The sequence below is a fragment of the Nicotiana tabacum genome, chromosome 1, assembly GCF_000715075.1.
Source record: "Nicotiana tabacum cultivar K326 chromosome 1, ASM71507v2, whole genome shotgun sequence".
Taxonomy (NCBI): Eukaryota; Viridiplantae; Streptophyta; class Magnoliopsida; order Solanales; family Solanaceae; genus Nicotiana; species Nicotiana tabacum.
The window spans coordinates 219,783,558-219,795,116 of NC_134080.1; the positions used below are offsets into that span (position 1 = coordinate 219,783,558).

The 11,559-nt window shown below is 34.1% G+C and overlaps 2 protein-coding genes across 3 annotated transcripts; one reads left to right on the plus strand and one right to left on the minus strand.

Moving 5' to 3' along the window:
- Positions 1-930: 930 nt before the first annotated feature.
- Positions 931-3,582, minus strand: LOC107794856 (transcription elongation factor 1 homolog). 2 transcript variants are annotated; one of them, XM_016617400.2, is made up of 5 exons: positions 3,487-3,582; positions 2,378-2,561; positions 1,604-1,674; positions 1,313-1,334; positions 931-1,207 (listed from the first exon to the last, which is right to left on the minus strand). In XM_016617400.2, exons 2-5 carry the CDS (start codon positions 2,488-2,490, stop codon positions 1,147-1,149), a joined length of 267 nt encoding a protein of 88 aa, XP_016472886.1. In that variant the 5' UTR covers positions 2,491-2,561; positions 3,487-3,582; the 3' UTR covers positions 931-1,146. The 2 variants fall into 2 exon arrangements, with proteins under 2 accessions (XP_016472886.1, XP_016472887.1); XM_016617401.2 differs by having other exon boundaries at positions 2,378-2,536; positions 3,487-3,567.
- Positions 3,583-5,813: 2,231 nt separating this feature from the next.
- On the plus strand, positions 5,814-6,921 carry LOC142164814 (uncharacterized). Its single transcript, XM_075223527.1, has 3 exons — positions 5,814-6,109; positions 6,191-6,536; positions 6,628-6,921. Exons 1-3 carry the CDS (start codon positions 5,814-5,816, stop codon positions 6,919-6,921), a joined length of 936 nt encoding a protein of 311 aa, XP_075079628.1.
- Positions 6,922-11,559: the final 4,638 nt, after the last annotated feature.

Below are 11,559 nucleotides of genomic sequence, written 5' to 3' on the forward strand. Positions count from 1 at the left end.
ACTAGAAACTTATTTTGTAATTTTATTTTCTATTACAATTAAAATCTCAAAGCTAGGTAAATTCTCGAGTAAAAACTTACCCATATTGGTGTTGGGTACGACTAAATTTTTATCAAATATCATTAGTCCGCTAAGAATTACTCCCTCACTTCCTTTTATGTGTCGATTTGCAGCAATTTTGAGAAGTAAAAAAGACTTTAAAATCTTATGTTCTTAATCTAAAAGAGTGTGTAACATAATAAAAATAAACTCTGAATCTTGTGATTTTAAACTTGCTATATCAGAAACAAACAAAAAATAAGAATGTTGTATTAAAATCCTAATAAATATAAAAATTGGTATTCTTTTCTAAATAGGCTTAAAAAAAAGACATAGTATAATTTAGAATTGAAGGAATATCTTTTTCTTCGTGGAACAAATCGTATTAAATGAATATATTGGCTTTGAAAAATACAGATTTAACAGCAGAAACTATCAAGTTGACCATATTATAATTGGTGTTTCAAAATTACCTTAATTAATTATGATTTCACTTTTGGTATTGATTCTTTTTTTCTAGTAAAATAAGAATGAATTATTTTTAAACCGTAGGAATATGAACATCAAATGTAGTGAGAAATCTGACAGCTGAGGCCAATTGTTGGCTATGTTGTAAGCTCGTGAACGCGGCCCTCTATTGAATAATTCGCCTCTCTTTATCTTTTTTTAAGTAAAGTTGTTGTCATGTGACCAGGACGTCACGGGTTCGAACCGTGAAAACAGTCTCTTGCAAAAATGTAGAGAAAGACTGCATACGATATGCCCTTATAATCCGGCCCTTCCCGAGACCCTGCGCATAGTGGGAGCTTAGTACACCGGGCTGCCCTTTTAAGTAATGAAAATGAAGTGAAAAAATACGCTACAGCAAGATGATGATTTGACACATTCACATTCACAACAAATTTCAATGCTTTTCAGTTCACAAGTCCAAAAAAGTTTCTGCAAAGTTTCCATTAATATAAGGTACTACTACTTCATAACATATTTTACAAATTCCAGGAGGAACAACTAACTACATTTAGCCTCGAGGTAGCTTTCATCATAAGGTGGCTCCTATTTGGATGTGAGATAAGCTTGTTTTTGGAATCCTCCCCTTGAAATGGCTATCTAGTCTCCATAATCTTCGAGGTTATTGACACGTTCACATTCATCTATCCATTCGCTATATCTGCACCATAGAATTCAGACTAGTTAGTTGATAATAATGGAGAAAAATGTTTTAAAAATAGTCGACAATTTAGAACATAGCAGAATGATGTTTCAACATACTTACATGTCTATAGGCTCAGTCAAAGCTGCAGAAAAGAAAAAAGAAGAAAATAACAATTGTCAGGTGAAAAAATGCAAGAGAAGCAGAGTTGAGAGCCATTGAACACCACAATTTCACAAGAGATCACACATCCTCTAAAATTATCCTAATTCACTAAAAAAAATTCACAGGACCGTACACTGCTCCGTAAGTGTACTGATTACCACTTCCAGCAAAAAACTCTACCTAATTTGATTTGATCCACCAGTGCCCCAAAAGCATTTTAGAAAGCCAAAAGCACTATATCAAACTTACCTGTCACAGTGGTACTAAAGCTTTCCTGGCAAATCCTGCATATGGCCTCACCAATCAAGTTCTTCATATCACTGAAACAAATCACAGTACTACATCATAAGAACTAGGCAAAACTACTGCAACAGGTGCAAACAGAAACGATTACAAGATACGCAACACAAACAGTAAAACAACAACGACAGTCGACAGCAGTAAAATAACAATGACCGCAGTAATGAGTAATGGTGCGGTGAAGTGAAGAAGATTGATATGTGACAATTGGCATAAAAAGAATAGCTCCAAGCAAGTTTAACTACGACAAGAAGTACTAGAAGCTCACTATATCTTATACTGACACATAAATCTTGGAAACACAACACCATTCAAAGCTCTCCACCGTCATCACCCAACTGAGCCAGGAAACAGGAAACAGAGATCTTCTTTCTCAGGATAAATATTTTCAGCCTATCAACTCTCATTGTAACCTCATTGTCCCTCCTTATCCAGATGTTAAGTTTCTAATTTCAGAAATCCTACACTCAAGTTTTTAGGTTAAACTACATGCAGGATGGTGTGAGGTACTTTCAATAAATTCCATCTGAATGGTATAGTTACCCTCCATTTGTTTTTACCTGTAAAATTAACATATCTAGTCTACGATTAAGGGACAGAAGATGGCAGCAAAGACCTTTAGCGTCGAGTAGTACAATTATAAGGCTTCAAAATGGATAGTGACCAGACATACAGCATCAAAGCAACATGTCTAAGATTAAAAAATGATGAAGGAGCACTCACATGCGACATTCTACACTGCTTCCATGATTGCAAAAAGGACAACTGAAGACACTGTCAAGTTTGTCCATTCTCTTCTTTGGTGCTGGCTTTGCTCTTGACTTCCTCTTGCCCATTTTTCAACCAAATATCACCCGACAATAGTGTATATATTTAATGATCCTAGATCAGAAGATACCAAAGTTGACTGCAAGATATGGCAGACCATGAAATACAAACAGATGAAAAAGTAAATTCAAAAATTTAATGACAACAGGATACAACATTGACAAGGCACATAGCACCAACAAAATTGGGACTTTCACCACTAAGTGCAATTAACAGTAAACAGAAACAATTATACGAGAAGACATAATTGAAAATGTTATAGTTAAGTGAAATATGTGAAGTAAAAGGTTGTCAATCTGATCAAATCAAAATTGTCTAAATTTCTAATTCAAATGTGAAAATGCAGTTCAAGTTTCTAATTCAGATCTAGTGGCTATTTTGTATGCTAACTTCCAATTTTGAATCCTAATTACTAGCATATTCTTCTATATATTACATTATATCCTTCTTCTGCTTAACACCTCCTCAGTAGGTAATGGCTCATAATCCTAAATTCTTCCATATGTAAAAGTTTCAACAAAATTTCTTTCTTTACCTCATCTTCTTCTACACGAATATGTTGAGTTTGAGAGGTTTAAACTCAAATTTTTATAGTTCAATTGCTTGCTTGATATTCTTCTCTATCTCTACTTCCTTGTTTGTTTCCTAATATATCAAAAATGCCATATTTCTGGGGAAAAAAACTGAAACCAACACCCTTATTAGTGCTAAATTAACAAAATTGAGTTTGCCGACTCTTAAAAAACATATATCAAACAAGGGAGAAATTGAACGACAACAGGTACAGGTAATTGAATTAATAGAAGAATTCAAATACTAAAAACCAAAGAATCAGTTCATCGTAGCCCGATAGAACAATTAAAAGACCCTAAAAACGATCGAACAAGAAAATATATACTCAGGAAAAATTACACAACAAAAACCAAAACCTAGAGCAATCCAAAACCCTAGATAAAGAAGAATGGAAAAGAGAGAGAACAGAACGATAAAGGTGTGAACAATACCTGCAAAATCGTAATTGCGCTTCGTTCACAGTTTTTCCAGAGTAAAAGAGTGGGAAATTTTTGTGGTGCAGGGTATTTATAGGCAGCGGAAAGAAGAAGATTCTAGTAATTAGGCCAATTTTTTCAGAAAGCCCATTATATGAACATGGGCTAAACTTGTAGTCTGATATCCATATAGAAGTTAAAGCCCAAATATGAAATTTCTATTTTTAGCCACTCCCAAAAATAATTGCAGATAAATTAGGGGCATTTGCATTTATACCCGCTTAGGTCATATTTTAACTTGTGTCTGCTTTGCAAAAAAAATTGCAAACGTACTCACTTTTTCGCGTAATTTCAGCATACGCGTCTGAAGTAGCGAAGGCAATCACGCAAAACTTCAGCATTCTACTAGACGGGCCTGAAGTAGCAAGTGTACTGAACCAAGTGTATGTGCTGAAGTTTTTATTTGTATTGTTGAACTTAAGCATAGTAGCTGAAGTTGTGTTCTCTATTTGCTGAAGTTTTTGTTAGTAATTGCTGAACTTAAGCATATTAGCTGAAGTTTTGTTCTCTATTTGCTGAAGTTTTTATTCGTAATTGCACTAAATAAACTGAAGTTATTTTGTCCTGAATTCATTAGTTTTGTCATTAAGCTTTTTCAAAAACTTCAGCAGAAGATGCTGAAATTATTTAGTTCATTTATAAAAACTTCAGCACTAAATAAGCTGAAGTTTTTTTGTCCTAGATAAGCTTTTTCAAAAACTTCAACAGAAGATGCTGAAGTTATTTAATTCATTTGTAAATGTTTCAGCACTAAATAAGCTGAAGTTTTTTGTCTTTGATTCATTAGTTTTGTCATAAAGCTTTTTCAAAAACTTCAGCAGAAGATGCTGAAGTTATTTAGTTCATTTGTAAAAACTTCAGCATAAGCTTTCTAACATACTAGATAAATAATCACCTTATTCTTTCATAGTGTATTACTACTATAAACTAATCAGATTGCCAACAGTATCTAAATCATAAATTTTGAAAACAATAAACGTGAAATGAATAGAATTACATAGAAATATTCACAAATTATTGTTTACTAACTTACGTAATTATTTATAATTTATTTTTAAATAATCTGATAAACATACTTATGGCAATCATCCCATGAACTGAAGTTTCATAGCAGCACCAACGGCAGCAGAAGAAAGAAGAAGAAGAAGAAGAAGAAGAAGAAAACGAATGAGGAGAAGGAGGGGGAGAAAGGGAGCTAAAATTGTTTAAAAAATGGGTACAAGTTAAAACTTTTTAAAAAAAAAATGGATATAGGTTAAATGGGGGCGACCAAATAGGGCGCCGCGTGCAATTTTTACGATAAATTATATTATAATTTTTGTATGTATGTGTATTTTATATACACATACATATGTATTTTATATATATATATATATATATATATATATATATATGTGTGTGTGTGTGTATCATATATATAATATACATCTTTTATATACTTTTTGGCTAGTTAATGCAATTATTTTTGGCAAAGCGATCAATTTTGTATTTAGTCCTAGATATTTTGACATGGCCATTTAGTAGTATCTGCCCAGTTAGTTTTTTAAATTAATACCAGAGGGATTTGATTAATTTATATATCTAAATTCGAGGATAATTGTATCTAAATAATATAAAAGTAATTAGTTTTCATTTTAAAGAGCCAAATTTTTTTTTTTGAAAAGTCATTATGGTCAATTTAAATAAATATATCAACATGACTTATAAAAGTGTAATAATCCTTCACCAAAATTTAGTTTAACATGTCGGATTATGATAAATTGTTTAAGGTATCTTAACGTGCGAAAAAAATTGGTAATTTAATCATACAAATTTAGCGAATGAACCATTTTTAGCGATGATACCTTATAAGTGTTAATTTTGATTATAAAGCTAGATATGCTCAAGTAAATTGCAGTATTGTTTATATACATGAAAAATAAATTGAATATACAAAAAAATGCAACTCAACAAATGGTTGATAAAATTCGTAACGAATGAAATTTGAATACCTTGAATCCTGTTTTGGTATCGTTTAAACCCCAACTTGAGAGGGATGGAGGTCATTTTTGAAATTCGCATTGACTAAAACTAGGGAAGATTCCCCAGAAGAGGAGGATCGATATAGCGTATGTCCATGAGACTAGATGGGTGGGTACTAGGGCACGTGAAGTTAACGGGTATAAATTATGGTACTTAATGGGTGTTGGGGGTACTAGGGGCAAGAACGGGTTAGGTATCTTAGTAGACAGGGATTTTAGGGAGCTTGTGCTTGATGTTAAGAGAGGCTGAACGATAGATTGATGGCTATTAATCTAGTGATTGGTGGGCTCACTTTAAGCATGGTTAGTGCATACGCATCGCATGCAGGCTTGGGAGAGGAGGTCAAGAGGCAATTCTTGGAGGATTTAGATGAGGTGGTGTGTGGTATTCCGCACTCCGACAAAATTTTCATAGGAGGTAATTTTAATGGTCATATTGGGGAGACGGCTAGGGATTATGATGATATGCATGGCGGGTTCGATTTTGGAGTTAGGAATGAAGGTGGTACTTCGTTGTTGGATTTTGCTAGAGCCTTTGATTTGGTGCTAGCTAACTCGTGTTTTCATAAGAGGGAGGATCATTTGGTCATATTCGGGAGCACGGTGGCCAAGATTTAGATTGATTGCTTACTTTGCAGGAAGAGGGATAGAGGCATATGCACTAATTGCAAGGTTATTTCGAGTGAGTGGCTTTCGACCCAACATGAGCTCTTGGTTATGGACTTGGAGATTAAGAGGGAGAAGGAGAAGAGAGCGGTGTTTGGTCAACCTAAGATCAAGTGGGGAGCCTTGACTGAGCACAAAGTTGGGGAATTGGGAGAGAAGTTGTTAGATATGGGGGTTTGGAGGAGTTGTGGAGACGCGAGTAGTATATGGACCTCGATAGCAAATTACATTAGTGAAGCTGCTAGAGCAGTGTTAGGGTCACAAAGGGTTTCTCCAGGGGCCACAAAGGCGACTACTGGTAGAATGGAGAGGTCCAAGGTAAAGTAGAAGCTAAGAAAATGGCATATATGCAGCTAGTGGAGAACGCTGACGATGAGGATAGAAGGATGCTTAAAGAGTTTATAAGAAGGCTAAGAAAGAGGCAAAGTTAGCGGTCACGACGGCTAAAACCGCAGCATTTGAACTCTTGTATGCTGAACTTGGGGGTAGAGGCGGTGACAAGAGACCGTTCAAGTTAGCCAAGGTTCAAGAAAGGGCGGCTCGGGACCTGGACCAAGTGAGGTGCATCAAAGACGAGGATGACAAGATATTGGTGGAAGAGGCGTGTATTAGGCGCATGTGGCAGTCATACTTCCATAAACTCTTGAACGAGGACGGGGACAGGAACATTGTTCTTGTGGAGTTGGAGAACTCAGAGAACTAACGTGATTTTAGGTTTTATAGGCGTATTAAGGTTAAGTAGAGGCATGGCGACTGGGCCAGACGAGATCCTAGTAGAATTATGGAAGGCTGCGGGACGGGTAGGGTTGGAGTGTCTTACTAGACCATTTAATATCATTTTTAGGACTAAGAAGATGCCCAGAGAATGGAGGCGGAGTTTTATGATCCGTTGTACAATAACAAGGGTGATATCCAAAATTATAACAACTACAAGGGTATTAAGTTACTGAGTCACACTATGAAAGTATGGGAGAGGATGGTGGAGAGGAGGGTGAGGAGAAGTGTGTCTATTTTGGAGAATCAGTTCGGTTTCATGTCGGAGCATGAGACCACACCATTCATCTTGTGAGGAGGTTGGTGGAGCAGTACTGGGAGAGGAAGAGGAAACTGTATATGGTGTTTATCGATTTAGTAAAAACTTATGATAAAGTCCCAAGGGAGGTTCTATGCATATACCTGGAGGTTAGTGCTGTTCCAGTAGCGTAAATTAGGGTGATTGAGGATATGTACGATAGAGCAAATACTGAGGTGAGGAATGTGGGAGGAGACTCGGACTATTTTTCAGTTATAATGGGGTTGCATTAGGATTTAGCTCTTAGCCCATTTTTATTTGCCCTGGCGATGGACGTGCTGACGCCACATTCAGGGGGAGGTGTCATGGTGTATGTTGTTTGCAGATGACATAGTGCTAATCGATGAGATGTGTTGCAGGGTTAACGGTCGGCTAGAGTTGTGGAGGCAGACCCTGGAGTCTAGAGGTTTCAAGTTGAGTGAGACAAAAACTGAATACTTGGAGTGCAAGTGTATGGGGACACATGAAACAGAAGTGGGTGTGAAGCTTGATACACAAGTCATCCTGAAGAGAGATAATTTCAAATATCTTGGGTTTGTTATTCAGGGGAACGAGAGAGATTGAGGATGACGTTACTCATCGTATTGGAGCGGGGTAGATGAAGTGGAGGCTTATGTCTGGTGTTTTGTGCGATTAGAATGTGCCTCCAAGCCACCAAGGCTTAAGGGCAAGTTTTACAAAGTGGTAGTAAGGTCGACTATGTTGTTTGGAGCCAAGTGTTGGCCAGTCAAGAAATCTCATGTCTAGAAGATGAAAGTATTAGAGATGAGGACGTTAAGAGGGATGTGTGGGCATACCAGGAAAAACCGGATTAGAATGAAGTTATTAAGGACAAGGTAGGTGTGGCCCTTGTGAAAAATAAGTTGCGAAAATCGAGATTGAGATGGTTCGACATGTGAAGAGGAGAGAGATCGATGCCCCCGGTGAGGAGATGCGAGAGGTTGACCATAGCGGGACAGATAAGAGGTAGAGAGAGAATTAGGAAGTACTGGGGAGAGTTGATTAGGCAAGATATGACATTACTTTAGCTTACCAAAGACATGACCCTCGATAGGGAGGTGTGGAGGTCGATGATTAGAGTTGTGGTTGACAGGTAGTCGAGAGTCTCTTCTAGTCGTCGTCGTAGTAGTAGTACTAGTCTGATATTCTCTTATTCCGAGTTCCTTATTGTTAGACGATGTGGCATTATTGCCGGTAATTTTCGCATTTTGCTTGTAGCTTCGTATTCCTTGTTCCTTTGTTATTACAAGTTGTGCTACTTGTTTTTGTTATCTTATTTCCTTGTCATTGTTAATGTTTGTTAATTGTGTCTTTTTCACTATTCTTGTGCCGAAAGTCTATCGGAAACAACCTCTCGCCCTTCATAAGGTAGGGGTAAGGTCTGCATACACATTACCCTCCCAGACCCCACTATATGTGATTGTACTATTTCTTTTTTTTGTTTGTTTGTTGTTGTTGTAGTATTGACTAAAACAATTTAGGAAGCAACAAAATAAGAAAAATATTTGAAACATGGCTTTCTCACCTTATTTTGTTTTGTTTTGTTAGTGCCATTTAATAAGCCAAAAAAGTAATATTTGAAACATGACTTTCTCACCCTTATTGTTTTATTTATTTAGTCTTTGGATTTGTAAGTGACAACGTGCTTTAGCTGATATGAGTTTGTTTCATTCACGTGCAAATTCATTGTTGTATTTTATAAATAAAGTTGAGGATAATAAATTGTTATCTAATAATTGAGGTGTTAATGATATGGGTGATTAATGAGTTTTTCTTATTTTATTTTCCTTTCGCCGTCCATCGCATGAGCTTAAAGATAAGCAAAATCTTATAGACATTGCTTTAAGATTAATCCATATATTCAATTGAGACTGTTTATCGTTTTATCGTTGTCGTTTTGCTTTCAACTTGTTTACTTGAATTAAACATTACAAAATTAAAAATAAAATAAAAAAGCATAAGACATTTCATAAGGTGGATTTAATCAGATAACCTCGATGCAAAGGCGGATATAACACTAAATGCAACGAGTTTTACCTACTCTAATATTTTTTATAAGGATCATAATTCCATATATATATATATATATATTTGAAAAATATAAAATTTTAATATTATAATGAGTTCAATTCAATAAAAGTTAAAACCATCAAGTTAAAATAATATATACGACCTTATTGTGCAGGGTAAAATTGGTTAATGTCAGTTGGTCGAATGATAAAATGACACGTAGAATCAAAGACAAGCAAAAGATAAGTCAACGGATAACTCACACTGGGTGCGAAGTACATAGCTGGTACCGAGTGGATACCGAAGAAAGCATAGCCAATAATAGAGATCCGAAAGCATGGCATCGGATAAGCATTTAATGAGCAGCCATTACGAAGAATATTTACATTCAAAGTCCCACGTTACATGACCATCAATGACATTTTCATTCTCATTCAAGAGTAGCTTGATTTTAGATCTGTCTTCCTAAATAAAGCTATAAATAGCAGGATTGACAACCATTTTAAGACATAAAACATTTTGCACACAAAGTTTTGCTCTACTATTTTATGCTCAATCTAAACAATTTTATTATTGCTTCTGCTTTTGCTCTAGGAAAGACAGAGTTCAGAATCAGGCTTGTTATTTTCTTTAATTTCAGTCGTCGATCTTATTTTTATGCTTATTTCTTTATCACTTCTGGATCAAATCGATTCGCTTGTCTATAAAACACACTATAAATTTAACTGTACAGTTTTACGGGTACACACTTATTTTGTTTGGTTGCTATAACTCGCTTAGTTTGTTTGGTTGCTATAACTCGAGAAATGAAGTAACTACTTATCTTTTTTTTTAAATTATAATTCAATATTCAGTATTCATATTAAAACTCACATTAATTCGACTTTACATCGCGTAAAGTTCATTAATAAGGAACCACTTCCTCTGAAATTTTTTTCATTCTCAAAGTTCAAGTTCATTGTACCACAACCGTAAATAACTATCACAAATACAGAAAAGGAAATAAAGGAAACAAAAATTACTCGTATTGGTGCTATTATTAAATCCAATAATATATTCTTAATATCTATATCTATATCTATATCTATATATATATTAAAGCAAGAAAGTTACCATATATAATTGACATTATGGTTAAGCCAAGTGACAAGCTAATAAATATCAATAGTATATGGTAACTTTATTCTATATTTGACTATTTTAGTATATACGAAATTTGAATTAAAAGATAATTTTGAATTTATAGATAAAGTTCTAAAATTTGAATTTAAATTAAAAATAAAATTTATCCTTTTTATCATGTTATCATACTTAATTCGGTTAGTGATCATATGCAATCATGTTACGAACTTTTGTTATTTTTTCTAATTATTTAAAATACTACTTCGCCTCTAGCCAAAAAAAAACTACTACTCAATATAACTATAAAACACTTTCACATTTAAAATCCTATAAGTATAGTTCTTTGAAACACTGTAGCTAGATTTGAATAAAACGAAATTCTTTTAAAATAAATGTAATATATAGGGTACACGTCTATGTTTATCTAAATAACAAAAAAGAGTTTACAAGACCAGATAAAAGTTTACTTGCATATATAACAAAGTAAACATACATGTTGGAGAAAGAAACATCACAAAATCAATCAATATTAAAAAAAAAGTTGTTTCTTTTTTCTTCTTGAAGAATATTTGTTTGAAGAGTCAATTTGCATGAATGGACATCAAACAAATCACAAAAAACTTTGGCTATATAATTGCTATCATTAATTTCAATTTAGCACATTCAAGGAATTGAAGGGTATAAGCTGAAACCCCTTTATTTAGTTGTAGTCAAGCCAATATTGCAAAAGTATAATATTTTTTTCATTGAAGAATATTAGTTTTGAATCATTAGATTATGTGAAAGGTTTTTCTTTTCAAACTCAACAAGAGAGAAATTGGTTTCTAATTGATAGTTTCTATAGCGACTTTTAAGTGTAACAAAGAGAATATATAGAAAAAAATTGGTATGACGTGAAATATTTTTTTAAAAATGTAAACAAATTATTTCAAAAAAACTCTTTAATTTATTTAATTCAAAGATAATAAAAAGATAAGATATTTTTGAACATTAGTAGAGAGTTTTAAAATTATTATAATAGAAGTTTTATCATGGATAAACTCAAAAAACCGAAATCTTATGGAATATTTAAATAATATTCGGTCATATTTATTGTTTACTTTTTATAACTAATATAAATAGATGATATACTGACAA